This window comes from Mustela nigripes, chromosome 16 (genome assembly GCF_022355385.1).
Source record: "Mustela nigripes isolate SB6536 chromosome 16, MUSNIG.SB6536, whole genome shotgun sequence".
NCBI lineage: Eukaryota > Metazoa > Chordata > Mammalia > Carnivora > Mustelidae > Mustela > Mustela nigripes.
This window is the reverse complement of record NC_081572.1, coordinates 57,434,899-57,451,536: the sequence shown is the minus strand read 5'-3', so window position 1 is coordinate 57,451,536 and position 16,638 is coordinate 57,434,899. Positions and strand designations below refer to the sequence as shown.

The 16,638-nt window shown below is 53.9% G+C and overlaps 2 protein-coding genes and 5 non-coding genes across 7 annotated transcripts; 4 read left to right on the top strand and 3 right to left on the bottom strand.

Annotated features, from left to right (window-relative positions):
* Window positions 1-1,188: 1,188 nt before the first annotated feature.
* Window positions 1,189-4,166, bottom strand: TMEM107 (transmembrane protein 107). Its single transcript, XM_059380859.1, has 5 exons — window positions 3,914-4,166; window positions 3,664-3,731; window positions 3,452-3,552; window positions 2,405-2,501; window positions 1,189-2,159 (listed from the first exon to the last, which is right to left on the bottom strand). The coding sequence occupies exons 1-5, from the start codon at window positions 3,998-4,000 to the stop codon at window positions 2,090-2,092; spliced, it is 423 nt and encodes a 140-aa protein (XP_059236842.1). The 5' UTR covers window positions 4,001-4,166; the 3' UTR covers window positions 1,189-2,089.
* On the bottom strand, window positions 1,333-1,468 carry LOC132004605 (U8 small nucleolar RNA). Its single transcript, XR_009400563.1, has one exon. It is a non-coding gene; the product is annotated as a U8 small nucleolar RNA (small nucleolar RNA).
* An 8,015-nt stretch (window positions 4,167-12,181) lies between the features above and the next one.
* On the top strand, window positions 12,182-12,253 carry TRNAW-CCA (transfer RNA tryptophan (anticodon CCA)). Its single transcript has one exon. It is a non-coding gene; the product is annotated as a tRNA-Trp (tRNA).
* Window positions 12,254-12,694: 441 nt separating this feature from the next.
* TRNAS-GCU (transfer RNA serine (anticodon GCU)) lies at window positions 12,695-12,776 on the top strand. The gene has a single exon. It is a non-coding gene; the product is annotated as a tRNA-Ser (tRNA).
* A 251-nt stretch (window positions 12,777-13,027) lies between these two features.
* Window positions 13,028-13,101, top strand: TRNAT-AGU (transfer RNA threonine (anticodon AGU)). The gene has a single exon. It is a non-coding gene; the product is annotated as a tRNA-Thr (tRNA).
* Window positions 13,102-13,474: 373 nt separating this feature from the next.
* On the top strand, window positions 13,475-13,548 carry TRNAI-AAU (transfer RNA isoleucine (anticodon AAU)). The gene has a single exon. It is a non-coding gene; the product is annotated as a tRNA-Ile (tRNA).
* A 659-nt stretch (window positions 13,549-14,207) lies between these two features.
* BORCS6 (BLOC-1 related complex subunit 6) lies at window positions 14,208-16,155 on the bottom strand. The gene has a single exon (XM_059380906.1). The coding sequence runs from the start codon at window positions 15,968-15,970 to the stop codon at window positions 14,900-14,902; it is 1,071 nt and encodes a 356-aa protein (XP_059236889.1). The 5' UTR covers window positions 15,971-16,155; the 3' UTR covers window positions 14,208-14,899.
* Between the last annotated feature and the right edge of the window lie 483 nt (window positions 16,156-16,638).

Sequence of the window (16,638 nt, the reverse complement as noted above, 5' to 3'; positions counted from 1 at the left end):
AAAATGTCAACTTGATGTCTCTATGAGTTGGGAAGAGAAACACAGATTACTGGCCCATCCTTATACAGCACCGCCACTATACAGACACAATACACGTAAATGAGCTCCAGAGCACATGACAGTAAAACGTGGAAAATAATCAGGAACCTGAAACTAATGGAACACTGTGTGTCAACTATACTCAGTAAAAATAAATAAAATTCCTACAAACTAAAAAAAGAAACAAAAAAAAATCAGTTAGTAATGAGTTTTGCATATATTACCTCTGGGATTCTTTTTTTGTTTGTTTGTTTGTTTACACATCTGTTTTTAAATATAATTCATCTGTGGAGTTTACATGATTTCTGATAATAGCTGTGGCGCAACTAGCACACAGTGTTTCTGAACAAAAAGTCCGCTTTCAGCAATCAGCGAACCCCATCCGTGGGTGCGGGCAACAGCCAGAATGCTGTGGAATGTGACCTTCCCGACTAGCCTGTAAGCACGACCCGCAATGTCCACCTTCCTTGCCTCCAGCACAGTCTACCCCCCAATTCTGCTCCAGCCACACCGCCAGGCCCCAGGAGCCACAGGATCTGTGGTGGCTGAGGCTGAGCAGGGATCATGTTGAGCACGACTCCCGCAATGCCTACCACAGTGCCTACCACAGTGCCTTTGCATGCAGTTGGGTGCTCAGTAAGTAGCCAATAAACGCTCTAGATAAAAGGCTCCCAGAAGGGACAGGTGCGGAGGGAAAAGTTGATTCCATGTGTGTGAGGCATCACCTTGGACACCTTTGCTTATTTAGAATGGCCTGGGCTCCATCATTTAGGACAGAGAAACTTTCCGCACATAACACTGACCTGCGCGAGGAAACCGGACCTCGCGAACACTCGTCGTGGGACAGGACAACCCTTCACACTTTGCTAGCTGCTAGCGCTTCTGCACTATGCCCAACTGTGTTTCCAAAGGCTCCCTCTTACCACGTTCCGGCCGCGTGCAAGCCACCAGAGCTGCGGGCTCCCACCACACCCATGGTGCCACCCCCGGGAAAGCCGTGCCCATCTTCCGGAGCCGGTGGTCCTCTCTGCCAGGGAGAGAGGAAAAGGGCGAACCACCAAGTAGGAGCGACAAGAACAATGACTTACTACAAATCTCGAGACACCGACGGCACTGCCCACAGCCAAAGGAAACGCCGCAGTCCCGATACGAAGAGAAACCCTTATCATTGACTGACAAAGGCTTCTGATTCTCAGTAACGAAAGAACATGTAGCAAATCCGTTCCTAACGACCAAGAGAAAACCAAAAAACTACCCGTATCTAACGAATAAAAGTTGCGATCGCCAGGCAGAATCAGACAGGAGCAACCGGGGTGTTGCAAGTCCCGGCCACGCAGAGACGCTAATCACGCATCATGCGAACTCCAATCATCATGTTCCAATCTGCCCTCCCAAAGGAGGAACAGGTAAGGATTATCCTACCTGACGATAAAAGAGCTTTTCTGCGCATTCCTTACTCAGGGCAAAGGAGGCCGCTTTCGCTTAGGGTGAGTAAATAACGCGCGGACCCCAGCAACCTGAAATTATCTAGGCTCTCCCATTTCTACTGCTACATGTATTTGCAGTTACTAAAGACATTCCCCCCACCCCCGACATTTGGCTGCAAAAAACCTGATAATAATAATAATAAACGAATCCCTCCCAGAATGCTCCACTCAGGAGCTTGGCACCCTAACAGCACTTGTTATTTACATATCCCCGCCTACTTCCTTCCGCTATTCGCTACCGTAATAACCAAAATAAAAGCGAAACTAGGAGCTGACAGTGCAAAGCTGCAAAATAGTCCTGCGTTTCCTTAGTAGTTTGGCCACCCCAATCCTCCCCTAAACGTTTTTTAAAGTCTTGATCTTACTCTAAAATATATTTTATTACAAAGCACTGAATAAAACGCTGATCATCCCAGACTCGAGTGATAATTACCCTAACAGGAAAATCCTCCACCAAATGCAGTGTTACTGTGGAGGGCTGAAGATGTCCTTTCTTCTTCCAGGAATGGTGAGTTGTCCCTTGCTCCTCCAACCTTCAATCCTATGCTCCTGGCATGAACGTATCAGAAAGGTTTCTTTTTCAGCCCAAAGACGCTGATGAACAATGCTATTTCGGTGATAGCGGGGAGGGCACTGCGGACAGAAGGGGTGGATTCAAGGATCCTTCCAAAAAAAAAAAAAAAAAAAAAAATCCCCAAATTCCCAAACCAGAGACTCCACCCCTAAAGTGTAGGAGATGGGGGACTTCAAGAGACTACAGCAGATTAAATGGATCCGCTATATCCTCCCAGACCATGGAGTAAAAAGGCCTGCGTGGGGGAGGCCTTCAGAATGAGTAAACCTTCCTCCCCTATCCCAAACATTGGCGGCCACCATACCTGCAGAAGACAAAAATGTACCAGTATGTGGTGCACTCCCAACGCTCGAATATGAAAAACGACAGGGCCACGGACGCACTACAGTGAGCCCCAATGGCTTGGGAATGCACTAGAGTCAAGGAACGCCTTTGGTTCAATAGGTGGTGATGAGCCACAAAAGGCATTGCTGGGGGACGCCTGGGTGGCTCAGTTGGTTAAGCAGCTGCCTTCGGCTCAGGTCATGATCCCAGCGTCCTGATATTGAGTCCCACATCGGGCTCCTTGCTCGGCAGGGAGCCTGCTTCTCCCTCTGCCTCTGCCTGACATTCTGTCTGCCTGTGCTCACTCTCCGCCCCCCCCCCCCCCCCCCCACAAATAAATAAAATCTTAAAAAAAAAAAAAAAAGGCATTGCTGGGACTGGCGTCTGAACTGTTTCACCCCCTGCTCCCACACCACACTGCAAAGGCTAGAGCCTGCAGCCCTAACTTCTGAGTTCTAGAACAGCCATGTGAGTTCAGACCAGGGCTGGGCCTGCACAGCTGGGATCCCAGGCTACCCCAACCCAGTGTCTAGGGGCCTACCTGGATCCTTCAGGTCCAGGGCGCCCATCTACCCCAGGCACACGAGAATACTCACAGTGACTTTACACACTGCTGGAAATCACCAGGCAGCAGCCTGGTCTTCCCAGCTACAATTCAAGTGTCAAGAGCCTTCCCCGGTCCATCTTGTTCATATCTCTCTCTCTCTCTCTCTTATTCATTTATTTAGCTGTCTCTTCTGAGTTTCCACAGTGCCTCTTCCTATCTTTACACACTCCTATAGCCCAGAGCTGCTCACACTGGGTTACAGAATGTCTGAGCTTCTACCTCTTCTTCAAGGTGGAAAACTGTCTTTTACTCCCATTTGGGATCTCAGTGCTTGGTGCATGGCGGGAGCTTAATAAACCACTGAAGATTGTATTAAATCTTCCACATTGCCTAAGAGATCTGTGAACTGGCCTCGGCCAGAGCACGAGTTAGGTGGCTGGAGGGAGTGGAGATGGAAATGCGCCGTGCATAAAAGGATACAGATGAGGCTCTGGGTGCTGTTGAACATGGAAACTCCCGAGAAGAAACCCGCCAGCTCCACTGCAAAGAGGCCAAGGGTGACTGAGAGCGCTACCACCAGCCTGCAGAGAGGAAGGGGACAGGCTCAGGTCTCCTGGACTTCTTCGATGATCCCTCCACTCTCACTACCTCTGAATTCTGACCACCGCCCCCCCCCCTCCCCGAGCGCTCACTGAATGTCCTGCTTCTCGTACTCCTCCGGGGTGAACGTGAGAGGCAGGCAGGCCTGGATGTTGCTGTCCTAGGGAGCAGAGCAGAGCGGAAGAAAGTGAAAGAGAGGCGGGCTGCGGGGCAGCTCCGGGGTCAGAGGGGGACGGGAGCACCCGCCCACGTAAGGTCCTGGGGAAGTGGCGCCGAGCGGCTAGGAGCACTCCAAGGTGGGAATGGAGTTGGGGGGCGGGAGGTGGTAGCTGTGGGTCTTACCCGGGACCAGAACAAGGTGATGACGACCACCAGATGCGCCAGGAGCGTCAGGAAGCGAGAGGGCACAAGCCCCGAGATCCGGCCCATGGCCCCGCGGGGGCAGGGGTACCGAATGCAGCGGAGGCCGCGCTCCGCTGGGCTGAAAGCTCAGGAAGGGCCACTCCTCAAGTCTCGCGGGCCCGCACGCAAAAATTCGACTGCCGCCTCCTTCCCGCTCGCGCTGGCACCTCCCAGTTGCCTTGGCAACCGCGTCCGCGGTAGCGGCGGCCAGCTCTCGGGAAATCTCGCGAGAGCAGTCACTTCTCCAGCGGCGGCAGCCTTCAGCCACCAAGTCGCGGGTGGCAGCGAGGGGCGTGGTGCGGCCCTCGGTCCGCGCCGCTTGGCCTGGGAGGGCCCGCGGCTCGAGGTGCTCTCCAGACACTGCTGTCCCCGTCGCGCCCGTCTTAGGGCGCCGCCGGGCCTAAGGCAGGGACACTCTCTCCCTCCTCCGCCTCCCCGTGCTCCCCATCGCCCTGGGCCGCCGCAGGCGCGGGAACGGAACGCGGAGACGTGGATGCCCCTGCCTTGTCCGCCGTTACTAACTAGATGGTCACGATGTCCCTGATGATCCGAGAACCTGGGACCGGAACCTTCCTTGATCCTCTGACCTCCCTCTCCCCTCGAACCCCCAGACGACTTGGCTCAGTCTGGCGAGGGCATAGCGGAGAGCAAAAGATGGCTCTGCACGTGGAAACGAGGCGCGTCCGGGGAGGGAGCGGTGACCCGGCCAAGGGCATGAGCCCTGCCCCGCTGGGAGGCAAGGAGCCGGCTGCGGCGCCGACTGTGCTCGAATTTCCTTATCTCTCCGAGGTGTGGGCACCTGACTTGGCCCAGCAGCAGTCCGGGGACCTCTTACTGTCAGCGCCCTCTCTAACCTTGGGACCTCTGCTGAGATCCTGGCAGAACGGAAAGTTCTCGCCCTTGCTCTCTGCTCCCTGGTCAGGTCCCTGCGTGCCCCGGACCTCCGCAGCCCACGTACCGGAAGGTCTCTCTTCCACTCCACCCTGGCGCTTTTAGGCCGGTCTAAGCTAAACACGCACGCCCAGGGGCCATTTCTGATTCCTAATTCCATTCAACAAATAATCATTGATCCGCTAGCAAGTGCAGGACTCTTGTCCCTGACAAGACAGAAGGCTCTACCTTCCCGGAGTTTATATTCTTCGTCAAGGAGATCGAGATGGGCCACAAACATACAAACGAATAAAAAATCCGCAGGGTAAGAGGTGCTAGAAATACATTTTTTAAAAAGGAGATGCAAGGAAAGGCCCTTTGAAAAATGAGTGATTCATTCTTCAACTTTGTTGTAGAAAATGTCAAAATTGAGAGGAAACACATTTCTGTCTTTGAGGACCCCAATATAATAGATACATTTCCTTTTTCTAAACCAGTGGGTAAAAAAATTCAGAACTCAAAGAGATAGTGAGGAGATGTTCGCTCAAGATCATGAAAGACAAAGACTGAAGAACTCTTCCAGATTTAGGGAGACTAAAGAGATGTGACACCTTTGACTTGAGAAATATGATGGATTTTGGACCAGGTTTAAAAAAAAAAAAAAAAGCCTCAGGGGTGTCTGGGTTGCTCAGTGGGTTAAAGCCTCTGCCTTTGGCTCAGGTCATGGTCCCAGGGTCCTGGGATCGAGCCCCGGCATCCAGCCCAGCATTGAGCCCCACATGAAGCTCTCTGCTGGGCAGGGAGCCTGCTTCCTCCTCTCTCTCTGCCTGCCTCTCTGCCTACTTGTGATCTTTGTTTGTCAAATAAATAAATAAAACCTTAAAAAAAAAAAAAGCCTCAAACACTATCTTTTGTTGCAAAGGACATCAGTGGAACAATTGGGAAACTGGAATGAGGTCTCTAGTTTAGGTACCAGTAATATCCGTGTTAATTACCTCATTTTTAATAATTCTACTGCCATTATGGAAAAGACTGTCCTTGCTAGAAAATGCACATTATTTTAGGGGTAAAGGAGCATTATGTCTGCAATATACTCTCAAATAGTTTAGAAAAATATGTATGTATCTGTAGAGCCAGAAAGAGAGGCAATGATGGAGCGAACACAGTCTCCAAAAGTACATGGGAATTCTCTGTATTTTATATATATGTTTTTAAAAAGATTTATTTATTTACGGGGGGCAGACAGGGAGAGAGAGAATCTCAGGCAGACTTCCTGGTGAGCACAGAGCCAGACAAGGGACTGGATCTCACAACCCAGACATCATGACCAGAGCTAAAACTAAGAGTCAGACGCTTATCCAACTGAGCCACACAGGCACCCCTTATATTTATTATTATTTTTTTTAATATTTTATTTATTTATTTGACAGAGGGAGAGAGAGATCACAAGCAGGCAAAGAAGCAGGCAGAGAGAGGGGGAAGCAGGTTCCCTGCCAAGCAGAGAGCCCGACTCAGGGTTCGATTCCAGGACCCTGGGATCATGACCTGAGCTGAAGGCAGGGGCTCAACCCACTGAGCCACCCAGGTGCCCCTATATTTATTATTTTAAGTAAGCTCTACACCCAAGCTGGGGCTTGAACTCATGACTCCAAATCAATAGTCACCTGCTCTATGTAACTGAGCCGGCCATGTGTCCCTCTCCGTATTATTTTTGCAACTCTTCCATAAATCAGATTATTTAAAATAAAAAGTTTTAAGCGATAGCCCTTCCTAAAGTTTCCTTTTCGGTCTTCTATAATATTATCATTGAGACATTTAAATTGCTTTATAAAAAGAAGGAATGACTTTCTGGGGTTGATGGTCCCTATATGTTAAACAACTATACATTGAATCTATGCAGTGACGTTTTCCTATAAAACCATCTCTTTAAAGGGCAGTGCAGTCTTAAATTTCATAATGGATAATGGAGACAATGTGGTCACCAAAACCCACAAAATAAAAAACACAATCATTTAGACTTTTCAGAGGAATTATCTGTATAAAGAGTGAGATTCAGCCAAGTCTCTGAATAATAATAATTATTATTATTATTATTATTTTACTCTAGAAAAATTGGATGGAAATCACATGTTACCCGCATGGGCTTTCTGAGCTCTCAGGTGTGTAGGGGAGGTTTTCTCTTTAACTGTTGAACTGTTTTAAAGTTCTGAAAATAGGGGCACCTGGGTGGCTCATTGGATTAAGCCACTTCTTTTGGCTAGGGTCATGATCTCGGTGTCCTGGGATTGAGCCCCTCATCGAATTGGATTCTCTGCTCAGCGGGGAGCCTGCATATCTCTCTCTCTCTCTCTCTCTGCCTCCTTGTGATCTCTCTCTGCCAAGTAGATAAATAAAATCTTTAAAAAAAATTTTTTTAAAGTTCTGAAAATATTTTGAAACCTTCCCCCATCTCAGGAGGGACAGGCAAACTCTGTCTTCATCTCAGGAGGGACAAGCAAAGTACAGTGGACCCAACTGCTTCTCTCTTTGGAGGTGACCCTCATCCATATGAGACCCTCAAGACAAGTGACAATGTTGATGTCCTAAGTACAATGAGAGGCAGACTCCATGTGAGTATAGCATAGCAAGCACGAAAATATTGAGTGCACAGATAAGACCCAAGGGCTGAAGGGGTCCTCCCTTCGCCTCTAACTCACATGACTTTTTCTCCTGGGAATGAGAAGGCCAGGCCATTGTCATTACCAACCTCCCCCAGTAACAGTTGTCAAGTCTGACATTTCACAGACGAAGGAAACACTTTCAACCACTGCAAGTGAGCAAAACCCAGGACCTCTTTTTGTAAGATCTTCCAAAGTTGTGGAACAAAGAGAATGTAGAGGAGTCAGCCAGCCATGGGGAAAAGATTGGGGAAAGAACTTTCCAGACGTAGGTACAGCGAGGGCGAAGGTCCTTTAGGTGGGAACGAGGCCAGAACAGGCCAGTCTGTTCGTGGAACAGAAAGAAGCTGGTATGTCTGGAGGCTAGTAATGGGAGGGGAAGAAGAGATTAAGGTGGGGTGGGGTAGGATGGGGTTGGGTGGGATGGGCAGACACAGGTGCGAGGCTTGCAGCCTGGGGGAGAGACCTGGTCAGGTCTGTGTTCTAGAAGACGACTTTGTGGAGAATGGATTTTGAGATGTTAGGGAGCAGGCATGTGAAGAGGCTACTGTAGTGATCCCAGGACGGACAGAATGAGATTAGGCCAGAGTGAAATAAAGAAAGTGGAACAAAGTGTCATGAATCAAGAGATCATTAAAAGATAAGAAGGTCTAAACATGAGTGGGTGATGAAAAAGGAAGGGGTCAAGGATGACAGAATTTGGGGCTCCCCCATCTGCAAGTGTGGGGCATTCTGCTTATAATAGGCTTCCCGCCTAGGGAACCTACTAGATACTAAGAACTGGGTAGTCACATTTCACATTATGAATTAATAACAGTGAGCAGGAGTTTAGGTCTGTCCTGCCACTCTCCATGATGACCTTGGTTCGCAGAAGCCTGCCACACAGAGGTCACACAAATTTGAGTGTTAGAGCCACCCTGTGGCCACAGGAGGTACTGCTGGTGAGCTGGTGCGTCCTTCCCTTCGCAGGGGGTCCAATGACTCCACCCTGGGCTGGACCCTTGCTGTCCAGCCCTGATGGACATCTGCTCTGGTCAGAAAAAAGCTCAGGGGAAAAAATTCGAACATATGTAAAAATAAAGCAAACAGAAGGGTGAATCCCTTTGAAGCCTGCCATTCTGCTCCATCAGTTACCAACAGGACACCAACCTTGTTCAGCCCAAGTTCCTCCCAGCGGCACTAATTATTGCCAAGCAAACCCCAGACATCACCAAATAGCTCAGATTGCCCAATATCCATCATACAGACGCATGACGAAGTCCACACCTTGCACTTGATTGATGTGCCTCTTAAATCTTTTTTTTTTTTTTAATCTTCGGTTCTTCCTCTTTGTTCTCCTTCCTTGCAGTTTCCTTGATGAAGACACTGGGCCGTTGGGACAGGGACATCTGGTCCTGTCGTTTCATATGTTCCTCTGTGTCCTGTGTTTCCTGTAGACTGGTTGCTAGATCTAGTGTTTACTGAGTCTCACATTCATTTTTCCAGTAAACAGACATCACGGGAGTTGGCTTGTATTTCTGATCCTGTCCCATCAGGAGGCCCATCCTGGCCGCTTGTCTCTTTTTTTCCGGTGTTTGATCTGAGCAGTGGAGTCAGGCATAGTCAGACCGACGGAAGCATTACAAAGTTCCCATTAGGTTTTCACACACGGGTTCCATTGATCGCTGCTGCCTAGCCTCATTCTTGCAGGAAGCATTGCAAAACAGGGGTGTCTTAATTGCATCGTTCCTTTCTGCACTTGTCACCTGTTATTCTTCCATAAATAAATAAGAATGTGCCTTTGTCAACTTTTTGTTTACCTTGAAATACAGGTTACCCAGGAAAAGCTGGTTTTTGTTTTTGTTTTGAGAGAGGCCAGACATCCAAATTCTTACTCCAGTTACAAATGTTAGCATCCAACTAAACGGTGAAAAAAAAAAAAAAGGGAGAAAAATACCCCTGATGACAAGAGCATATACAGCATACAACTGCCCCAGGCCACCAGCTTTCAGCCTGTGGACCAGCACCGCCCAGCAGAACTTTCCGTTATGGAAATACTTCATACTGTTTCTCTCGCATGTGGTAGCCAGCTAGCTCCCCGGGGCTGCAGAAAGCTTGAAACAGGGCGAGCAGGACTAAGGAACTGGATGGTTAAATTTCAGCTTCATTTGACAAGCCCCCTATTGAATAGCTCCCTCTAGTGACTAACCATATTGGGCAAGGCCCCTCTGGACAGAATTATCTACTGGTTTCTAAAACTTGGAAACTGGTGGGATAAATGGAGATTTAAACATCTGAGTATACTCTGGGTGGTGACCCTGGACTGATAATTCCTCACACCTGCTATAGAACCTTTCTGAGCCTAGAGGTCAAGTCCACATTCCCTGGTACCATGTCCACTGACCCAACTTCCCTTTCTTTCTTTCTTTCTTTCTTTTTTTTTCCCCCCTTTTTAAAGATTTTATTTATTTGACAGAGACCACAAGAGAGGCAGGGAGTGGGGAGCAGGCTCCCTGCTGAGCAGAGAGCCCGATGCGGGGCTTGATCCCAGGACCCTGAGATCATGACCCCAGCGGAAAGCAGAGACTTAACCCACTGAGCCACCAAGGCGCCCCTCAACTTCTCTTTCTAGCAAAAATTTGCACCCTATCCCATGCTCTCAGCTTCTCAGACATGTCTCCTTCCTCTATAAAGCAGGCTTTGCCCACGCTAGTGCTTTTGATAATACTATCCCTCCTTCATTTCACAAATGCTTCTGGAATATGCAGTATACCCCAGGAATTGTATGGGGTGCTAGGAATACGTATTTCCTTCTCCCGAGTAACTTAGAGTGTGGTGAGGGAAACAATTAAAAGTAGTGTTTTAAGTGTTATCCTGGAGGAGACACACAGCAAGCCTCCTCCCCAGGGAAGGGGGGAGAAGTAGGGAAGGGAAAGCTTTTGAATTGAGTCTTGAAGGGTGTGTTAGGGGTCATCCAGATAAAGAAGGATAGTGGCACAGAGACAATAGGGACTAAAGTGAGTTTAAGGAACTTGAAATGAGTCACCGTGGCTGTCACCTGGGAGGTGAGGAGGCAGTGACTGAAGAGAATCAGGTAAAGACCAGATATTAATAACAACCGTAATAGCTGATTGGGACCAGTCAGGTTCTGAGCACTTTATCTTAGGAAATATACTGCTACTGATCCATTTTCCGTATGGGGACACGGAGACGCAAGGACATTCAACAAGGAGCTCAAATCACACGACTAGTAAGTAGCAAAGCCTATATGTGAATACTGGCAACCTGCTTCCAGGCCCACTTAAGAAGTGCGTGACCTTGGGGACCTGGGGGGCTCAGCCAGTAAGTTAGGACCTAATCTCGATGAGGATGGGGCACTGATTTTAAACCACAGTGTGATGGGAATGAGCTGGCATTTTAAAAAGATGACCTTTGGAGGTAGAGACATCAAAGAGGAGTCTAGTACAATAATCCAGCAAGGGAGGATGGGGAATGAGAGTCAGCAGAATTATGAAGGGAAATGGAATGGACAAGATTTGGGGACTGAGAATGGGGTGTGGGGGGGTTAGTCAAGAGGAGACTCCCAGCCTTAGCTTAGTCACTGGTGGCAGTGCAGAAGGAGTGGGAAGGAAGGATGACAGGGTCACGGGAAGGTGTCAGGTGCTGGGCAGCTGAATCCAGAGGTGGGAGCAGGCTTCAGGAACCCTGGGCACACGGATGGCTGACTCCAGGGAAGGTGATGGCAGAGCTCTGCGGTTAAAGGACAGAGAAAGAGACGGGAGCACGGATGGGGCAGAACAGGGGAAAGCCAGCATATCGATGTCCTGACAACCCCGGGAGAAGGCTCTTAAAGATGTTATCCAGACTCAATGAAAGCCAGGGGACGTCGGGGGTCGGGGTGGGGGGCTGTGACATCTCTGTGGACTCCGAGGACTTCGGGAGCATCACTGTACCGAACGCGCATTTGACCTGGAAGGGAAGGCGTGAGACACAGCGTGACCTCTGCCGCCGTTCTGGCCTGTTGAACGCCTTGAGAGGCAACTGGGGGGGGGGGGGGGTCTCTGCCAGCTGCCGGTACCCCTCTCCAGAAGCTGCCAGCTCATAACGAAGTCCGCCGTGATGAAATCAGGACAGTGGCCGCCTCCGGGAAGCGGCAGGGAAGAACTTTCGGGGGGCGGGGGAGTTGAGGGAAGGAACTATAGCTTGAATGGGTTGTGGGTTGCATTTGTTGAAATTTACCAAAACACACACTTCCGGTCTGTGTACGTCTCTGCCTGTAAATTATTCCCCAGAGCCATAAGGAGTGACGAAACGACCGAAGCCGGGGCTCTACCGAATTTGACACCAGAGTCTCCGAGCCGGGGGCGAGGGCCGAGGCCGAGGCGGATAGGGGGCAACCGGGAGGAGCTGGTCTAGCGCCCCGCTGGTGCCTGGGGCGTGGGCAGAGCCTCCACGCTCCGCCCGGCTGCGTGGGTCCGTGCCACACCCCCTGCCCAGAGGCAGCTCGGGGTCGAGGGGGCTCGTGGGCAGGACGCCGGGGGCTGGGGCCCCGCGGGTGGCACGAGGCGGGCGGGACCGCGCACCCACCTCGCTGCCGGAGCTTAGGGGCTCGGGAGGGCCCTTGGCTCTCAGCCTCGATTGCCGGGACCCCGGCCGGCCCCCAAGTGGCCATGGGGAGACCTGTCCACGCCTCCGGCCGGCCGACCTCGTGGCGCAACGGTAGCGCGTCTGACTCCAGATCAGAAGGTTGCGTGTTCAAATCACGTCGGGGTCAGTTTTTTCTTGTTTTGTTTTCCACCGGGGCTTCGGTCCCTTTTATTTACTCCCCTCCCCGGCGTGTCCACCTACCCCGAGCGCCTGCGCCGGGTTCGGAGCAGCACCTCGCAGGGTCCGGAAGGGGAGCTCCCCCGGCGCCCCGTCCCGAGCCGCCCCGTCGGGGGAGCCCAGATCCCACGGTTTGGTGGGCGCGGATCCGGGTCCCGCAAACGCGGGCCGGGGACGAGGCTCCGGAGGACTGTCACGTAGCTCGGCCTCGACGGGACAGCGTGGAGCGCGCGTAGGCGAAAAGGCCGCTCGGCGGGCAGAAGCCTGCGGGTTGCGCCGGCCGCGCCCGGCGGGTCCCGGGACGTGCGCGCCCTCCGCCACGCGGGCAAGTCCCGCGGGCGGGAGGACGAGTTCAGGCCCCAGAGAGAAGAGCAGAAGCAGCTTCTTCGCGGACGAGGTGGCCGAGTGGTTAAGGCGATGGACTGCTAATCCATTGTGCTCTGCACGCGTGGGTTCGAATCCCATCCTCGTCGGCGTGCGGTTGCAGCCGCCAGAATTCAGTTTTGTCTTCTCGTAGCGAGGATCTCTCGTTACCGCCCACCTGCCCCGACTCCGTTCCCGCGTCACCCCGGTACTTCGCTGTGACCCCCGACCGTCGTTTTCGTCCCCTCTACCCCGTTTTCCAGGACGACCGAAGCCGGCTTACAAGGGACACGGAGGCTTCCGCGCACCTGCGGGAGAGGGGACCCGGCCAAGGAAAGAAGGCGAGAGGGACCGGACGGTGGGCGCCGTGGCTTAGTTGGTTAAAGCGCCTGTCTAGTAAACAGGAGATCCTGGGTTCGAATCCCAGCGGTGCCTCCGCGTTCTACTGCTTTTGCGAAGAACCTCCGGGCGTCCACAGATCCATCGGTGTTTTTCTCGGAATCCACCGGGAGCCTCCGGGTGGCGCTTTCCGTTTCTGGCGTTTGCGGTCGCTCCTGGACGCCGCGTGGTTGTTGCCAGGCGCGGGGTCAGTATTTGCGCCCGGTGGACCCATGTCGCCGAGCCCCAGGGACTTCTGCGCTTGCCCGGGTCTCGGCTTGCTGCTACTTCCTGGGATGCTCGGTGATTCCGCCCGTATGTCGTTTTCACGTCTCTCAGGATGGTCCTGCCCATTTCTAACTTTTTTGGAAGACAGAACCCATAATATTATAAATTTATATACCTCCAGACTCCAATGCCACCACCAGCTGGCCGGTTAGCTCAGTTGGTTAGAGCGTGGTGCTAATAACGCCAAGGTCGCGGGTTCGATCCCCGTACGGGCCAGAGGTAGTATTTTGTTTTAAACTTTGAGACGCTGAAATTTCTTGTTATTTGGGAGGGTTTGTGAAGCAGCATTTCCAATTCTAGAACTTTTCACACCCAAAATAGAAACATGTTGAAACTCAGCTCAGGATGGTACTGACTTGAGGGGGACAGGTTAATAAAACTGTGGAGTTCCTTCTGTGATCTCTATAACGCTCTCGGCTACAATGTGGGGCTCCTGGAACGTAACTTGGAGAGGTTGGAGTGAATACGACACTGAAAGGCGGAGTGTGGGAAAGTGTCAGGAATGGAGGTAACAAGCGTTCGCAGTCTTCCTCCTGAGTCAGGATATCCAAATCACCCAGCCCCTGCCAGGGCCCGTCAAGATCTGAGAAGACAGCCCTTTCCCTTTCGGTACCAGAACACGCTGCTTATTTTACTGGATCCCTGAGCCCGAATATGCGTGTCTCACGTGCCCCACCTCCCGCGGCCGCCCCCTACCCCACCCCCATCGCAGTGCTGCCTGAGAGCAGGAACCATGGAACCCATGCCCTTGCCCATGGAGCCTGGGACTCTCGCCCCGCACCCAGCATCCGCCAAGAGAGCTCCACGAAAACCACCGACCCTCCTTCCCGCTCCTTTAGCTCACCAATCCCTGGAACCCCACACAGACACACCTCAGCCTTAGCAGCAGCACTTTAATTCCACAAAAACTCAGAAAGCCAAAACTGACTAGAACATTCCACAACAGGTGGGCTTCAAAACCAGCAACAATTCCGCCTGAACCCTGAGAGCAGTGAGACCCCTCCCACCTCACCCCCTCTACCATGCAACGCATTCCTTCTAGTTCCACCTCGGTTCTGGCTGCGGAAGGGGGATGGTAGGGGGCCAGAGGGCAGAAGCAGGTGGGCATACTTGTCTGCATGGCGTGTGGCCAAGGACCACTCAAGCTCCCACAGCCCCTGGCAGCTGAGATGTGGCCACTGGAGTCAGGGTGGCCACAGTGGGGGCTGAGGCCTCCTCTGTTCTCTGTTCTTGACCACATATGACAGACCTGTCTCCCAAGCTGAGACCTAAAGCCCTGGGTTCCCAGAGATGGTGCTCTGGCTGGAGAAGAAGAGTCGAGAACAAAGTCGCTCCAGATGGCCAACTTAAAAGCAGAGCATCATCCCCTCCCACCAGGAGAGGCTTTAGAACTTCCCCACATACACCTGAATAAGGCCCAGCGAGTGGTCGCAGGCCTGCTAAATGCGTCTGGAAGAGCCTCCAATACATAGACCTCCCCTCAGCGGGCAGTTCCCACCAGGGCTCCTTGAAGAGTCCTTAGGATCCTGCTGGGCCCTGGCTTGGCCAGCCTCTCCTGCCCTGCCGGTCACTTGCACAGGGCCTCCAACACCTCCAGGGTGCGCCGGATATCCCGCACTTGGCGCGCCAGCCCCTGCACTGGCTGTAGAGCCCGCTCCAGCTCTTCACAGCGCGCCAGCAGGGTGTACATGCCCTTGATGCTCATGTCCACCGCTTCGCCCAGGGAGTCCACGGCGTCGCGGTAGGTCTGGATGCAGCCCACGCTCAGCGCCGTCAGCTCCTGCACCGCGCCACCCAGCCCGCGCAGCAGACGGTCCACCCTGCCGCCTAGCTCCCGACTCAGCCGCTCCAGGTCCCGCAGCACGTCGGGGTCGATCGGGGGGATGGCCGGAGTGGGCGCGGGCGCTGCACATGGCCGCGCCGGGGCGGGGGGCGGGGGTTGAGGGGCGGCGCTCAGACGAATCTTGAGTTGCAGGTTGTTGGCCACGAAGTGGGTGAGGTCGCCATGGCGGCTCACGGTGCCCTCGAGCTCCAGGGGGCTGGAGATGGTGGCGCGGCGCCCGCCGCCCGCGCCAGGCTCGGCACCCCCAGCGGACCCCGCGCCGCCGCACGCCCCGCTCAGACCGTCCAGGCTGCGGCTGTCCTGAAGACGGCTAGAGAACGATCGCCCAGCCCTGCCGGCCGCCGCCTCCTCCTCCTCGTCGTCTTCCTCCCGCGGCTCAGCCTCCATCCCGCGGCCTCCCGGGCTCCCTCGACGGCAGCCCCCCTCCGACGCAGGCTCGTCCTCCCGCGGCTCAGGATCCTCCTCGCGCCTGGAGGGGCCGTGCGGCTGGGGCTCGGGAACCGGCGCCCCCCGGCGACTCCCCGGCGCGGACGGCGTCCCTCCGCGGCCCGGCTCGCGGTCCCGAGCCTCCCGCTCGGCCCGGTGAATGGAGCCGAGGCTCGAAGTCTTCGGGGACGCCGCGGGGTGGCGGCTCGCGCCCCCAACGTTCTCGGCCTCTTCCTGCCCGCACCCCGGGAGGCCCGAGGGCGGCACGGAGGGCGCTCGGCCCGGGCCGCCGCCGAAGATCGCGGCTTGCTGCTCCCCCAGAACCAGAAGGTCCGCTTCGGGCCCAGGCCGCCCCCGGGACGACTCCATGCCGCAGTTGGGGGCAGGCAGCCGAGGAACTGATTCGCCCCGGCTCGGGCGGCGTCGGCGGCGCCTTTAAGGGGCGTTGGTAGAGGCGCGCGATTGGCAGCCGGCTGACAATGGTCAGGACAGGAAAAACACTCTGATTGGTCGCGGTGACCAGGAAGTCCCGGAAGAAGAGCTGTTACTGAGCAGCCGAACCCACGTGAGAGCCGGCGGGGCGGGGCGGAGGAGGTGACAGCTGCCCTCGTCGCTCCACCCCCTCAGGGGGAGGCGGGGCAAGTCTTAAAGATCAAGGTCCTGAAATACCCGAGTCCTCCGGGGCGGGGCACAGACTCGTCCCACCCACGGTTGTCACGCCCACGGTTGTTGCTTGGCAAACACACCCAGTGGGCCCCGCAGATGGGGCTCGTAGAGAGTTTGTGGGGACGCTTGGACCGTGGAGACTGAGCCGCACTTCGTCCGTGCGAAGGGATGCGGCCGGAATCCGCAGCAGAGCAGGAGCGGCGAGGTCCACCGCCCTCGGCCCGCCGACCCGCAGCACTGCCCGGAGTGGCTCGGGATGGACACCCGAGCAGGCTGGAGGGCTTTCCTCTGCCTCCGCTGCTCTGTCCTTTGCCTCCGGCACCCTCCACGTTGGGGCATCTCTCCGCTCCGAGGGTGCGGTGTGATTTTGC